This window comes from Protopterus annectens, chromosome 7.part0 (assembly GCF_019279795.1).
Source record: "Protopterus annectens isolate FY-2018-M chromosome 7.part0, PAN1.0, whole genome shotgun sequence".
Taxonomy (NCBI): domain Eukaryota; kingdom Metazoa; phylum Chordata; order Ceratodontiformes; family Protopteridae; genus Protopterus; species Protopterus annectens.
In genome coordinates this window covers 320692454-320709657 of record NC_056739.1, presented here as the reverse complement: position 1 = coordinate 320709657, position 17204 = coordinate 320692454, and the positions used below count along the sequence as shown (strand labels likewise).

At 40.7% G+C, this 17204-nt stretch overlaps 1 protein-coding gene across 4 annotated transcripts in view; it reads left to right on the top strand.

Annotated features, from left to right (window-relative positions):
• AMPD2 (adenosine monophosphate deaminase 2) overlaps positions 1–17204 on the top strand; it is an 855139-nt gene that overhangs the window by 698867 nt on the left and 139068 nt on the right. For all 4 annotated transcript variants that reach the window (XM_044076870.1, XM_044076869.1, XM_044076868.1 and 1 more), the window contains one exon: positions 12767–12930. In XM_044076870.1, the coding sequence (XP_043932805.1) occupies positions 12767–12930 (164 nt within the window). The remainder of the gene's footprint in view (positions 1–12766; positions 12931–17204) is intronic.

Sequence of the window (17204 nt, the reverse complement as noted above, 5' to 3'; positions counted from 1 at the left end):
TAAAATAACTGGCTTGTAGCCCAAGTCCTTAAGCCAGAACTAAGACACTTTGAGAATAACAGACAGAATGAGGCTTCAACCAGTAATTCCCAGTTTAGAAGCGAGTAGGCTATCCTCTCCTGCCACAAGAGTTAAGACCAACAATCATCCTAATGTAAAATAACTGGTTTGGAACCCAAGTGCTTAAACTGGAACAAATGTGCAATAAGCCTTCACCCTACAATACCCAACTCAGAAGGGTGGAGGCTACCCTCTCCTCCCACAAACCTTCTCAATGGACATGGCTTGTGCTAATTCTTATGCAAATTTAGTTTTAGTGCAAAAGGAGAATGTGACAATATTTATTCCAACAATCATTATATTGATAACATCCGTTGTTATAGACTGCTTGTGGATGACGTCATCTTGGTATGGAGATTTATGTCTTGGGGTCTTTTATCTTTTATTGAGTATTTACACAATACAACTACTTTTCTACAATTCACTTGTAATTTTTTTAGGGAATCGTTTGAGTTTTTAGATGTCATAGTTGTGAAGGATTCAGTTGTGAGATTTGAAACCAAGATTTATAAAAAGCTTGCATAAAAATAGTATGCACCCTAAGTATGTGACCTGGAATGTAATGAAGGGGCAGTGTCTTTGAACATTGAGACGTCATAATAAAGACAGTAGTGCATTTGAAGCTTTGGAAATGATGTCTGAATTTTATTTCCAGGGGATTTTCATGTACGGAGGTATTCACTGCAGCCACTGAAGTACGCCTGATGAGACACTCTTGCACAACCATATTTTAAAGAACATACTGAATTTGAAACCACTACTTTTAGACCAAACCCCAATCCTCATATTGTGTTGACTTATTCTAGTGATACAGTGGTGATCTGTGAGATCATCAAGAAAAACTGGCCAGTGATTATGACGAAACTATCAGGAGCGTTGGGGGAATTATGTTATAAAGGTTTTAGATGTACCATATTTACTTATTCGGATCGCACTGGCACGTCTCTATTTCGGTCTTGTCAAGCATGTTAATGTATTTGGGTCACAAGCTTTATTGAACATCCTTTTTTGAATTACAACATTTACTTTGATTACTGTGCATCCGCGGTGGTGGTGCTGCGGTAGCGTTGTCGCCTCACAGTAAGACGCTGTCCGGTTCGACTCTCAGAGCGTCTTCTGCGTGGAGACATGCGTGAATGGGCATACCTTCGTTGAAGGTTGTGCGTCAGGGCTGGCAACTCGGTACGTAAAAATCAACTGCCAATCATTAGCGGACCAGAGTTCCGCTGTGGTGTCCCCTAACCAGAAAAAGCCGAAAGGCACAACAACAACTTTGTTTACTGTGCATATTGTAGAAGCTCATATGCTATGCTAAATGCCAAGTATGTGATTGTTTTTATGTCGGAAAGACTAATCAGATGCTAAGGGAAAGAGTTGTGGAACATGTGGGTGACATTCGGAATAAAAAAAACACAAATGCTTTAGTTAGGCATGTCATTAACTTTGGCCATGAGCAGTATTTTAGATTTACTGTTAGAGATTGTAGAACAAAGTATTAGAGATGGTGACATTAAAAACAAAACAGAATATGTTGAGCTTAGATAAATCATATATTGAAAGCGGATTTGCCTTCAGGTTTGAATGACACTTCAAACCAGTATTACAAACATGTGGGTTGAGGCTTTGATTTTATTGGATGACTTTATAAGTTTTTTGAATGAGTAACTGCTACATTATTTGTAATATTTGGACATGTGATTTGGTTTGTTTTTTCACTGGTTAGATTGGATATTAATTACAAAAGTATTGTTAATGATGTTTTATGGTCTGAAGAAGCGGCTATCTGCCGTGAAAGAGCTTACCTTTTTTATTGCTTTTATTCTTTTGGTATTAAACTTTTGTATTTTCTAGCCATGGTGTTGGAGTTTGGTTATACTGTTCTACTTTACCAACCCATGTCAGATCTAATACAAATCACTCAGACATGCAAGAGAGATCTCAGGTGGTGGATTCAATCAGATTGTGTTCTACAAGCCCATCCTTTCATTCCTCCTCAGCCCAAGGCCATAGTGACTATAGACTCTTCCCAACTGGGTTCGGTAGATGCTTTCTGGGGAAAACGATCCAAGGTACGTGGTCCCCGAAGAGGCCAATTTGCCTTTCAATGTCCTGGAGATGAGAGCAGTAGTGCTGCAGGCCTTCCAAGATGCTCTCCCTCCAAGGATGATTGCAATTCAGACACAATGTCAGTAGTTTGCTACATTAACAAACAAGGAGGGACGAAATCATGCCCTTTGTGTCAAGAAGCACACAGTGTGTGAAAGGGGGTGATTTCATCCAACCATTTTCTCATAGCACCACTCATTCTGGGGAATCCAGTGTGATAGCAGGCAAAACTGCGCAAGTACATTCTTCTACATCACGAGTGGTCTCTCCTCAAGAAAGTGACAGAAATGATTTTTCATCGATGGGGCCAGCCTTGCTGTGATCTTTTTTGCCTCCCCCCCAAACAAATGCAGCAGCTACTTTGCCCTAATCGTCCCTCAGGGGGAATTGCCGAGGGATGCTGTGCTTCACAGTTGGCCCCCTTGTTTACTTTATGCCTACCCACCAATCCCACTGATTCTAACATTTCTGCAGAAAGCTGTCAGGTTGAAGAGCAAATTCATCCTCATTGCTCCTTACTGGCCTCAAGTTTGGTTCCCCTTCCCTTGGCCTCACTCACTTCATCAACCTTGGACTCTGGATCCAATTCCAGACCTCCTGTCTCGCCAGACCTTTCAAACCTCAGTCTGACAGCCTGATTTCCTATTCCATTAGTAGCCAGACAACCCTATGCTGTGTTTCCCTGTCCAACATGTACTTTTATATTCCCATAAACCTTCTGCACGAAAACTTTATACAAATAAATGGAAAAGATTTGTTTACTGGACATAACAGCATCATGTTCAGTTAGCAGCAATATCAAATCTGAAGGTGCTTCATTGGCCTGTCATAAATTATGCAAAACTTTCTTTGCAAGGCACTCTTCTTTTGAGACCCCTGTTTAAGGATCCTACTCCCCCATGGAGTCTCAATTTGATAGTGTAGGCTCTTGTGCATTCCCCATTTGAACAAACACCCAAGTATGACCTTAAGTACCTTACGTGAAAAACTGTTCTGGTAGCTATTACCTGTTATAGATTAATTTCAGAGATTCAAACCTTTTCTTCAAAACCTCCATACTTGATCTTCCACATGGATAGAGTGACTCTACGAACTAATGCCTCTTTCCTTCACAAGGTGGTGCTAGAATGTGATATCAACAAATCCATTAATTTACCAGTATTCATTCTCCAAATTTTGCAAACAAGGGTGAATACATATTACATTTATTGGATGTTCACAGGCAATTATGTTTTTGTCTGCACAAAACAAGAGATCAGAAAAACAGATCCATTGTTTGTTTCCTTTGCAGACCCGAAATTAGGTAAACCAGTCACAAACCTTACTTTAGCCAGATGGCTGAACTGATTGCATTTCATTTATATATAACAAATTGAGTATTACCTTACCAAAACTGGCACAAGCTCATTCAGATAGATTCGTGGCAACTTCAGTCTTTTTATCCATGGATGACATATGTGCAGCAGCAACTTGGTCTACTCCCTATACATTTATTACTCATTACAAATTGGATCTGGCTTCCAGGGGTAGAGCATCATTTGGTTCAGATGTGCTCATGCATAACCTTTCTTTGAGTCCACCCATGTTTATAGGTAGCTAGTGACTCTGTTCCATCAGTTGAGGATAGAATGAAAATTGGCAACATCAGATAAGTTATGTACTCACCACAACATTTCATCTGTATTGTCCATTTTCATTCTTCGTCAGCTTCCCACCCCCCCGCCCCCATCCCTTTTCACAAACGTCTGGAACAATAAGTCATTACAGGTACACCACTGTCCTTTATATTGAGTTCCAGATATTTTTTTTTCCTCTGTAAAACAAATTTTCCTTTCTAGTAAATTCAGCAAACAAGATCTGAGGGGACTTGGATGAACTCTAGAGCTTCTTGGTTACCACAAGCTTTAGTAATGGCTTAGTTGGATCCGAAGATCAGATCTGAACCCATCAGTTGAGGAAGAAAAAGTAGACCACACAGATGGAATGGTGGTATGGTGAGTACATAACTTTTTCATTAGCTTGGCAACCAAAAACTGCAAGTAATCTGCATTAATATTATAAGTGAACCTTAAAAGGATATAGTACTATTAAATAGTCTGTAATTTCTTTTAAGTCAGTTTCATTCCCAGACCAAAACAAACAGATGTCAAGGTAATGCCGAAGATTTCCAATGTTTGGAAATTTTGAGGTTAAAAACAAGCTTGTTTTCCTGAAAGTTAAGAATATTTGCATTAATTGGGGCACATTCTACCCTCATAGTAATTCTCACATTCAAAGAAAATAAAATTATTGTGGGGCACTGTTTACATGAATGAAATAATTAGTCTAAAATTCACAATATCAATAAAATCTAGTTATGAAACCACTTTGCTGAACCATTCTAAACTTTTTGTGGGGAGTAACTTGTCAAATTTGCTAGTGCCTGTCTCAGATCCACTGGTGTCCACTTTAGGATGCATAGGTGGGTTGTAGACCGATTTTTGGATCTTAGATGTACTGAAAATACCTGCAATGACCAGATTTTTAACAGTCAAGAAATTAAATTTTTATGAATGACATCTCTTAAATATAAAATCTGATGTTGTCATTTTCATTTCTCCTAACGATAGGGTCTCGGAACCTCGGATCTGGCTCAGCCGCATACTACAGACTTTAATCCGACACTCAAGTTCCTCCCTCCTACTACCCACATCCCTTACTTCCACCCAATTTACTTCAGATCTCGTTTGCCGCTTCAGCATCCGGACACAGGTCTCTCAAGCTGGGAATAATAATTTCCGTTGGAGTTTTGGTCAACACGTCTTAGATTGTACTGCAAGTCCTCCCTCCTTTATTTCTTCTCAGTCTTAGCATGCTTGTGTTGTGTGATTAATCTTTTACCTGTAACAAAAAAACAAAAAAGTTTAGCTAGTTCTGTCCTTTCCTCTTAAATTTAAAGTTAGCTTTAAAACTTCAAAACTTTTAACTTTAAACTTGCTTGTAGTTTCAGTAGTTAAATCTGTGTCAGTAACCTCACTTCTCTTGTGTCAGCTAGGCTTCTCAGTTTGTTTTTGGTGGGCTTCTAGTCATGGCTGACAAGCCTTCACTGGATTTCAAGTGCTGCATTTCTTGTGGGCATAAAATCTTCAACCAGGATGCCCACAAGGAGTCCATATATTGCTTGGGGACTGAACATTTGAAAACAGATTGTTCAGTTTGTGCTGCTTCCAATACGTGTGAGTTAGCCTACCAAAGAAGTAAATTGATACTTTGGGACCTTCTCCCCTTCTTTGGCTTTGTTGTCTTCCTCACCAGCTACCAAAGAGGCAAAAAAGAGGACTCTTCCTGGTTCCCCGAGGGACTCTCTTGAGATGTAGAAGTCGAAAAAAATCTTTGGATCCGACTTCCTCGGATCCAAAGAAATTGCCTCCCCCTTCGAATCCACTAGCTCCTTTGGATCCAGGAGGTCATTACCATTTCTCCTCCACCTTCGTCAGCACCTTTGTTGCAGCCAGTACCTCAGGATCCAAAGACTTGACAAGGTCTCTCTCTTTCCTCCAGATCAGAACATTTCTGACCTCCCTCGTTGGCTTCATCCAGGTCTGACAGAAGCTGGTCCAAAGTTGATATGGACAGGATGATGAAGGGATTCCTGAAGACTCAGATCCAGATTAGTCTTTGCTCTGTCCTCTGTTGGATCTGTGAACTACCATGGCCATACTATCAGAATTCCCTCTCGGATCCGTCCTTTGAGTCACAGGATTTGGGACTGTTGTGTGTGTCAGACTCAGTGCAGGGGAAAACTCCCTTCCTCAACACTAAGGATTTCCTTATCTAGCCCTGTTCCAGTTCTCTCTGAGCAGAGCGTGTCTCAGAGCCATGGTGTTGGTGCTAGGTCCAGGGGACTTGGGGTCAGCCCTGTCCCTCTTGAAGCCATCTCTTCCTCTAGGCACCTTGGCATTCCACAGTTCTGGTGTGGTCCCTTCTAGAGATCGTGGATCCGAGGTGAGTCCTGGCCATTTTCCCTTGGTGATTTTGACTTTGGGGGAGAAAGAAAGAAAGCTTCTCCTGGACCATTGGCCTTACAGACAGTGGAGAGAATTTTCTCCTGAGTTGGAGTTCTGATGAAACATATTCTCAGAACTATCTCCGTCCCCCTTTCAAATCCAGGCCTTGATCCCATTCATCCTGCCCATGAGTCTTCCTGTCCTGAGCAGCCTCCAAGAACTTCATGGTCAGGAGGGATACCCCCCTTCTGACACTTATCCAGAGTACCCAGCTGAGGAAGTCCATTGGAAGAATACGTACAAAAGGAGGTATGTTGACTCTCCATTGGAGTCTCTAACCGAGGATACTGACTTCGATGAGGGGGAAGGACCATCCGCCAATCCCCACCAGAGGACGTCAACTTTGGGGACATTTTAGAGATCCTAAAGCAGAAAGGTGGGTGGTCTGCCCAGCCTCCTTCCTCTGAGGAGTTGGTTCTCCTTGGAGGCATTTGGGACGGGCCCTTCTACATCTTGGGTGACCCTCCCGGTGGACACCTTGGTTGATTTGGTGTCTTGCTGGGCATGGAAGGATCCAGACACCATCAAGCCCATACCAAAATGACCGGATAGGTTTCTGGTACCCCTTGCAGATAAAAAAAAACATTGAAGTAAGGGTCCGTATTTGATGCCACCATGGTAGTGGCAGCCACTAAGAAAGAGCTGGCAGAAGAAACTGCTAATGTACATCCACCTAACAAGGAGTCTGGAGCATTGGACAGAATCAAGAAGCCTGTTTATGCCTTGGCCACTTTTGTGATGAGGTCTTTGAACTACCTGGCTCATTTTACCCAGCTTCAAAGAGATCTGATCAAGGAACTCTCAGCTTCTCTCTTGGAGACCATGCTTGCGGAGGAATTTAAGAATATTTCTCCTAAGCTGACCACTCTATCGTCCATTGCAAACTCATTGATGAGGTTGATCTCTCATACCATGGAGGGTATCTCATAAGCTGCCGGTTCAGAAATTTTCCTAAGGAAACATGCCTGGATGGGGCAATGTGATTTTCCGGAGCCCTTTAAGGCATCCTTCTTGAATGCCCCTTACGATGGCTTCTCTCTTTTTGGGCTGTCAGTTCGAGATAAACTCACCTGCAGTGAAAATGCCTGGAAGACACCTTCTCCTGTTGGAATCAAATTTTTTACTCCCCCGATGTCCAGCTCAAGGAACCAATGTGGTGGCAAGAAAATGTGGTTTTGCAAATCCCAAGGGCCTTTCCAGGACCCCCGCAGGGAACCTTCCTCCTGAGGCAGAGGAGGAGGGTTTGATGATGCCGCCGCCCTAGGGGCAGAAGGGGTAAGCAGACCCAAGGCTTTAGGGAATCCTTTCCTAAAAGCCATACCAGTGTAGTGCTTCCCAACTGTCTTTCTGGAGACAGTCTGGGGCCCGACTGGCTTTGCACCCAGAAGCTTGGACCCAGTTTGCTCAAAACCGTTGGGCGCTAAGCATAATATCCATCTGTTACTACACCTACCCCCCCCCCCAAACTCCAAAAGCCTTCTCAACATGCCACCCAGTCAGAGAGAGCAGGCAACACAGGAAATTCAACAACTGTTGCGAAAAAGTCATCCTAGAGGTCCCAGCCAAACAATAAGGATTCAGAACCTACTCCTGCTTCTTTTTAGTGCTGGAAAAGACAGGTTACCCGAGACCCATCCTGGATTTAAGCACATTGAATGGATATGTAAAGAAGTCTAGGTTTCATATGGTTACAGTTCAGTCCATTCTGCCACTGTTGCACAAGGACAACTGGATGTGCTCAATGGATCTCAAGGAAGTTTACCATTATATCAAAATAGACAGACAGTCCAGGAGATATCTGCATTTACAGCTGGAAGTTGATCATTACCAGTTCAGAGCACTGCTGTTTAGGCTCACTACAGCCCCCCCAGGTGTTCAGCAAATGCATGGCAGTGGTAGCAGCTCACTTGAGGGTCAGAGGATTACAGGTGTTTCCATAATTAGACGATTGGCTCCTTACTGCTCCCAGAAGGCATCAACTAATCCAAGTCCGGGATTACTTGACTGGGTTGTCTCAGTCTCTGGGCATCACCGTAAACCTGAGCAAATCCAACCTGACTCTGGTACAGAATTTAGAATTTACAGGGACACAACTGGACACAAGGAATCTGATTGCGTCGTTTCTTTTACACCAGGTAACCACTCTGAGAAATCAGGTGCAGGAACTGTTATCCCAACAGACAACCGCTCCCCTCTCCCCACTCCGCAGGTCTTAACAAGCCCTAGAATCTGTGTCGGTTAGTGGATACAGTCAGATAGTTTCCTTCTAGGCAGACCATTCTTGAACAACCCCCTGTAGTCACCTTGACCACTGACTCTTCCCAGTTTGGGTGGAGGGGCATTGCAATGGGAAGCTGGTCTAAGGCATGTGGTCCCCTACCTAGGCCAGGTTTCATATCATTGTCCTAGAGATGAGAGCAGCCTTAACGTTGCAAGCCTTTCAGGACAATCTCCCCTTGGGACTGTTGTAAACACCAACAACATGTCTGTTCTCTGGTACATCAACAAACAAGGGGGATCTCGTTCTTACCCCATGTTCAGGGAGGCCTTGAGGGTGTGGGAGTGGGCGATATCTTCAAACAGTCTTCTAGTTGCAATGCATATTCCAGGGGAAACCAACAATCTAGCAGACAGACTTAGCAGATGGTTCCTGATTCTACATGAGTGGTCCCTCAATCAGTCAGTGGCAGACATGCTCTTCAACCATTGGGGTCAACCTTGCTGTGACCTCTTCGCCTGTCCCTCAACAAGAAATTCAAGTTCTTTGCTCTGATCCCTCTTCCAGGGGAGTCTCTGAGGGATGCATTAGTCCACTGTTGACCCCCAGGTCTCCTGTATGCTTACCCTCCTCTTCCACTCCTCTCAAACTTTCTACAGATACCAAGGAGGTTTAAGAACTTGGTCATGTTTATTGCCTTCTGGCCTCACCAGGTGTGGTTCCCCTTCCCATGGTCTCATCTGAAATATCCTCCTTGGGTACTGGAGCCAAGTTAAGACCTCTTTTCTCATCTGTCAGGCATGGAGCATCCGAATCTTTATGCTGTTAAACTAACAGCTTGGTTTCTCCACTTCCAACCTTAGTGAGACAGTCCAGGCTTGATTCCCCAGTATGGAAAATTCTTCTGGCCTCGCAAAAGGCTTCCACAAAAAAAGTCTACAACAGTAAGTGAATGAAATTTGTTGTCTGGGAACGGGCAGAAACATTGACCCCTTCTCGCCACCAGTGTCATGTTTTGTTATTTCTTGGTAACCTGTTAGAGGAAGGTGCTAGTTTTTTAACTGTCAAGCATCATTTAGCTGCTATTTCCTGTTTCCATGCTGCAAGTCAGTCTCATTCTCTGTTCATCTTTTGACTTTGCAAATCCTTCATGAAAGGTGTTTTCTTGTTAAGGCCTCCTATCAAGAATCCATCCACTTCTTGGGACCTCACTCTCATGTTGCAGGCTTTGACCCAGGGACTCTTCGAACCAGCTGCAAGTTGCGACATGAAGTTTTTTTCATGGAAAACTGTCCTTTTGGTGGCTATAACTTCTGCTAAGAGGATTTCCGAACTACAAGTCTTATCCTCCAAACCTCCTTACATAGTTTTAAATAAAGACAAGACTGTCTTTACATACCAATCCTTCCTTTTATCCCTAGAGTAGCCACTGAAAACAAAATTACCAGTGTGCTTTCCAAATATCTGCAATAAAGGGGAGTATGTTCTTCACCTTCTTGACATCCATAGACCACTCAGTTTTTGCCTCCACAGGACCAAGCAACACAAGAAGTCTGATCAGCTCTTTGTAGCATTCGCATCTAATACACTAGGACAAGCAGTGCCAAAAATGACTGTAGCAAAATGAATATCTGGCTGCATTTCATACATTTACTCTGCCAAGGGATTGGAATTACCTAGACCTCCCGGGGCACATTCCATTAGAGCTATGGCTACTACTTCTGCCATCTATTCTAGAATCTCTGCTGATGATATTTGTGTGGCAGTGACATGGTCAAACAGTCCGACCTTTGTATCGTGCTACAAGTTGGATATCATATCCATGAGCAGGGCCTCCTTTGGTTGGATGGTGCTGTGGCATATCTTTCCATGAGGGCCAACCTGGATTTACATATCTGGGGACCCTGACCCTATCGTGATGAGGAATGAAGAAGACAACATCAAATTAAAAAGTTATGTCTTACCATGACTTGTCATCTGTGTTGTCTGTTTTCATTCCTTCTCATTTTCCACCCAAGTATTCCCCTGTCTCTTTGTTCTGGAGGAAATTGGATTATGAAGGGACTCCTGAGCCTCTTCTGCCGCTCCTTGCTGTGTGGTGATGCATGTATGGAATCAGCAAACTCGATCTGAGGTATTTGGGTGGATGTAAGGGATTATGGGTAGAGGAGCTTGACAAGTTGGATCCAAGTCTGTAGTATGTGGCCGAGCTGGATCCGTGGATCGGATCAGAAACCCTATCATGAGGAGGAATGGAGGAGGGCAACACATGCCAAGTTATGGTAAGACATAACTTTTTATTCTCTAGCATCAAGTCTATATTTCTATATACAATATTTAGTTCATTAAGAAATGCCATTAAAATAAGTTACACTATTCAACAAAATACAATGCGTCATATTCACATAGTTATCATACTTCGTTATGAATAACCCGAGCTCCCAGTGCGTCTTACTCGCATATTTATAATAGTTAATGATGAAGTTAATTCATGAAGCAATACATCTTGTCCCTGGAAATTCTAGCCAGTAACTCCTTTTTTCATCTTGGTGACAAGTTAAAGTAAAAATGCTTTCTCTTAACTTTTCTCAACTCATATTTCCCAAACTTTGGCTACTGTAGGATGCAATAAAGGGTTATAGATATTATTCCTTTTTAAAGCCATTATACTGTGTCACCTGTACCATTTGTATTTTCAGACACTAATGATAAATTTAACTTGCAAATAAGCATTGTTAAATTTAAGAAGTTATTTATTAAAAAAGCAGATTGAGCAGGAACAAAATTTAAACTATGTTTGAGTGATCTAAAATAAGTGTTGGTGTTGAATAAATGAAGGTAGGTAGATGTATGGAAATGACTGTGACTAAGAACAATGTCGGACAGTTCAATCTTCATGCAATTTTCAGTTACCTCCTGTTGTATTGGTGTGTAATATAACAGCTTAGTAACAGAACAGCTTACTTCATGGTTCTGAAGAAGTGAGTAATTTTTGTGAAAGATGAAAGCGCTTAACCATTAAAAAATCTTTTTTTTTGCTACTGTTGTGATTACTTACTCAAGGGTGTATCTTGAGTTTGAGTTTTTCAACGCACCTGAAGTAGCTTTTTGTGGATTACATACACTGCTGTGCTGCCCTTCCTCTGAAGAGAAGTGACTGTATACATTCTGCTCTCCTGCAAGGATGGGACCTCTGCATCCTTACTTTAATGCTGCTCAGGTTTCCAGGAATATAGTCGGCTTTATCCCTCTGTGCCGCAGGGCTGCCAGTAAGTAAACTAATTTCATTTGTTACAGTGGGTGTAATGAGGGTCTTGCTCTTTATTGTACATTGTTTTGGTGCAGTGGGAATAGTTGGCTTGCTTTCACTGATATCCAAGGTTTTTTTTTTTTTTTTTTGAAAACTTTACATTGAAGTTAGCAACATCTCAGAGCTGTTGGAATAAGAAAGTCCCCCCCACCAAGGTTGTGTAGTCTTAGTATATTTATAGCACACACAACAAAGTATTAGTTTAAGGGTGTGCACACTTATGCAACCAGCTTATTGTACGTTTTTTTATTTTTTATATTTTTCTCCTAACAGATTTGTTTTTCAATTGAATTGTACTAGTTGTAGGTCACATTAAAGGTGGAAGAAGTTTTGAAATTTATTTTTGGGTTCTCATTTTTTTATATCACAAAAACCTGGCATTTTAACAGGGGTGTGTACACTTTTTATATCCACTATATGTGTGTGTGTATGTAATATATATATATATATATATATATATATATATATATGTGTGTGTGTATAGATATATAAATGTATATAGGTACATGTGTCTATATACCCAACATTGCTGGTGTTTTTTGCACATAACATGATGCGATGGGGACTTGATAGTGAAATGACTGTATCTGACCTGTAGGCATGAAGAACCAACGTTAAGGTGAGGTAAAAAAGAAAGACCCTGCAGGAATAAAGTGACAGTAAGTCAACACTGTAATCCCTGTAAGTGTATCACATAAGATACAGTAGTAAATTACAGAACATTACAGAGGGGTGGGACAAAGATTTATGTAGAAATGTGGATAAAAAGGAGGAGCCATTTGAGGAATGTTTAAAAAAAAAAAAAAAGTACAGAATTTAGGACCAACAGTAGCGTGATGAGAAGAAAGGGCAGACTGGCTTTGGTAAGTTAAGCATTTTCTGTGGGCATGGAGAATACTGACCATCTTATAACCATTCAGGAAGTCCACATAGTTGAATTGTTTGTATTCAGGAGTTTTCACAAATTTTCTTTACATACACAGTATATTTCTCGTGGGTGTTAACTTGCTTTTTTTTTTCTCGTAGGAGGTGATGGCAGATTTTGAGGAGAGCAAGTATCAGAATGCAGAGCTACGTCTGTCCATTTATGGACGATCGCGAGATGAGTGGGACCTTTTGGCAAAGTGGGCAGTTGACCATAAGGTGCATTCCAACAATGTCTGCTGGCTAGTTCAAATGCCTCGCCTTTTGTAAGTATACAAGTCTCTGTAGTTGGTTTGTGAAAGCACTTTCTGTGATCACACTTTTGTGACTGATAAGATATTGCCTTTTCTACATTAAATATAACTGTATTTAGAAGACCAGCTTCAATAGACTATAGGCCTGCAGTCCTTTTGCTGCTACCATACCTCTCAGCTGTCCCTAATTTTGCCTCATATTTATGACCTGTCCTTTATAAAATGTTTGATTTTCTGGTAAATTATTGAAGGTTAGTGTCAGTCAATAATGACTGACATTAGAGATTTATACTTATTGTTTAGAAAAAAAAATCATGTTGAGCAAACCCTATTGCTCTAATAATTTTTTAAAATGAATTAAGAGTTGTGTCTTTCGGCTTTTCCCGGTTAGGGGTCGCCACAGCGGAACTCCAGCCCGCCAATGATTGGCAGTAGATTTTTACGTGCAGAGTTGCCGGCCCTGACACACAGCCTTCAACGAAGGTATGCCCATTCACGCATGTCACAACGCAGAAGACGCTCTAGCTGAGAATCGAACAGGACAACGTCTTACTGTGAGGCGACAATGCTACCGCAGCACCACCACCACAGTTATTAAATTAATTATAGTGGTAGTAGTTAAAAATTGCCCTTGATTTTGGATGTTTTGCCCTCAGTCTTCATTTTTGACATTCTCCAGAATTCTTGAGCAAAGAAGTTGAGAGGTATGCCTGCTATTTTGTGCTAATTCAGTAGTGGCCTTAAATCATTACCATCACCTGATTATTCTGAGACAAGTGGCCCTGCCTAGCAACTCCTTTTGGGAAAGGTTCTAGCCTGACTTGAAGGAGTATACAGTTATGTGCAATAGAGTTATGTGGAAAATGGTGGCCTGAGTTAAGATAAGGATGGCTGTGTGTGTTTCTGCCTGTTTTTTCCCCCTCATGCTGCTTGCTTTAATCAGTGAATGCAGTAGTAGTTCTTGGGAGTTAATAAACCCTTGTGCTTATGAGTGTGCTACCACCTGAGTTGATCTGCAGGCGTGTGAAATCTTCACTGTTTGCTGTCACTTCAGGGCAAATCACTATAACAGTAATTATAATGCTTGCATTTGCCCAACTTTCTATTTTACAGTTCCCTGCAAAAATTCCTTCAAGTTCTGGTACTGCAAGTGTATTCCATCTGAGGAGCCAATGTATGAATCAAGCCTTCTTATAGGTGGTGTAAGATGCATATGTATGTGTACGCATTTGCATGCACATGCATACACACATACACATAGGTATAAATCCATCCGTGAAAGTCTGTTGTGTGTTTACTGAAGTCCACATAGCTGAATTGTTTGCATTAAATTATTGTTTTGTTGATTGTAGTGTATGTTAAACAAAGGGATCAAATAATGTTGGAGTTAATGGAGTAATACACTAACTACAATGTTTTGTAATCCTGTACATAATTTATTTAGGGCTTTGAATGGTTGGGGGTTTCAGGGGAGTTGTCAGGGTACAGTGTTAAACAGCTTATGAGGAGATTGTCACAGTGAGATCATTTAACAGTGGAAGTAGGGAAGCTTCACTTTCATTACACTGTTGTGCAATCTCTGAGTCATTATATTTAAAGGTGCTAAGGTGTGTGCAGGCACTACTGTTTTGTTTTCAGTTTCAATGAAGCAAAGTTCAGTTAATATTTTCTGATGCATGTGATTGTGTGTGTGTGTGTATGTAAAAAAATATATACACACATATATATATATATATATATATATATATATATATATATAGACACACATATATATATATATATATATATATATATATATATACACACACATATATATATATATATATATATATATATATATATATATATACACACACACACACACATATATATATATATATATATATATATATATATATATATAAATATAATGCGTGTGTGTGCGTGCACACGTGTGTATATAGACAGATATAAAATCAAAATTTCCACATTGTTTCAAGTTCGTTTTGCAGTTGTTTGCCCTCAGTCATGTTCAAAAAATTACACTGTGTTCTGGTTAGACTGTATTTGCGGTTGAATTATTTTTGTATTTCTGCTCCAAGCCAAGTCATTTCAGCACTTAATCATTTTTAGAAGTTTTTTTTAACAATCCGTGTGTAGAATGCCTTTTAAACTGGTCAATAAATGTGATTGTGGTCAACAAGTAACCACCAAAAATTACCACATACAGTTTTTATGTGGTTTGGTTTCAGACTGTAAGAATATCAGTACTGCTAAGACAATATCAAATTTAAATATGTTAATATGTTAAAAGGCTTAATGCATTAACTTTGTTCATAACAGAAAAACACCATAAGTTTTAACAAAAAAACGTAAGCAGTGTTTTTGTTAAACAACTTCAACCAGTGAAGACTCAGAAAATTAATGAAATTATCCATAAGGGAAATTTATCTGAAACGGATTGTTTACAGTTAGTGTTTAGAAGGCATCGCCTTATGATGATGTAGGCAATTTAGGTTCAGTTCTCAAACTGAGTTTTTGCCACATATCCCTTGATAGAATATTTTTCATAGTGGGTGTAGGGTGAGTTAGATTTTGTGAGCTGTACCATTACCGAGTTTGGGTTTGAGGGATGTACATTAATTTTTCTTTTTATCAGATTTGTTTGGATGCTGTTATTTATGACTATGAAGAACACACTGCCACCTGGATTTATACCCATTCTATTGTGCTTTTTACAGCAATGTGGGGGAGCCAAGTTCATCTTTTTGCCATGCTTCAGTGAAGGCAAGGAAAGGAGGATTGTACTGTAGAGCCAAGGCTTTAATTGCTGGCCATTTGTTACTGATGCTACTAAAACAGTTGGCTGATATTGTGAAGTGTTTTGCTTTAAATAGTAGAAATTGTGTGTTACTTATGGTAGATGGACAAGGGTTTACTTCAGCATCGCCACAGTTTAACAGGACTAGTAGTTCACAAAAACTGATAGGCAAAAAAGGCAATGAAGTGGACTGTTGAGGATAAGAAAGAAATGATGCATTGTTACTGTTATGCAAGAAACTCAGAATTTCTGGACATAAGATATACAAAAAGACGGAGAGAAAAATAAGAGGAAGGAAAAATACCTTTACAAGAAAAATTGTAAAGAGCTTCAAATGCAAATTTGTGTTCATTAATGCAACAAATTTATGAAAAACATTATGTAGGCCAAGAAGTCTTGGGCCATTTGGAAAAAGAAGTGTTTGCGGGAAGTGCGTGAATATAAAAAGCAAAATCTAGAGATTTTTGAAAGGTATTAAAGAAATATTGACATGGGAAAGTGAGATCTGATATGGTGCAATATTTATGCTCCTCCTGCCCACCTCCCCCCACCAGCAAACCTCCTTCTACCTCCCCCTTTACGCTAAAACCCATCCCCACAAACACAATAAAAAGACTTCTCAAGCTAAAACCTTGTCGTAATGCACCAGATGGTCTACCTCCCACCTTCCTCAAGCAATCTGCTGAAACCATCGCGTATCACACATCTATTCTCATAAACAGATCAATACAGGAATCATATGTCCCAACCATCTGGCACCAAGCATGCATCATCCCACTTCACAAAGGTGGTAAAAACATAGACACAACCAATTTTAGACCCATAGCCATACTTTCCCCTCTCTCAAAAATACTCGAAAAAACTATTCATGCACAAATCATGCAACATCTAAACCTGAACAAACTCCTCGCCCACACCCAACACAGCTTCCGCCCCGGCCACAGTACCATCACTGCCCTCCTTTTCTTTCTAGCGACAATCAATCTAGCATGTGATAACGACAAATATGTATCACTATTTTTAGATCTCTCAAAAGCATTCAACACCATCTCTCACTCCTTACTCCTATTCCAGCTCTCATCCTTACATCTCTCTCCCTCCACCCTTGCTTGGTTCACCAGCTACTTATTCAACCGCCAACAAGCCACCCAGTGGAAAGAATCTACCTCTCCTTTCCTACCTACACCCACCAGGGTCCCTCAAGGTTCACTACTAGGCCCTCTGCTCTTTAACATATTTATCAACAACTTCCACTTCTCCATCCTTGAAGCCTCCATCATCCAATATGCAGATGACTCCACCATCATCTTCTCAGCCTCCTCTCCCTCTGAACTGCTACTAAATACCCAGCTTGCCTTTGCCAAAACAGAATCCTGGATGAAATCTAATCACCTTGCCCTAAATGCTACCAAAACAAAACTAATGATCTTTACCCCCACTAGAAACTCCACTTTAGACAGAAACCTGTTCTGCATTACAAGCCAGA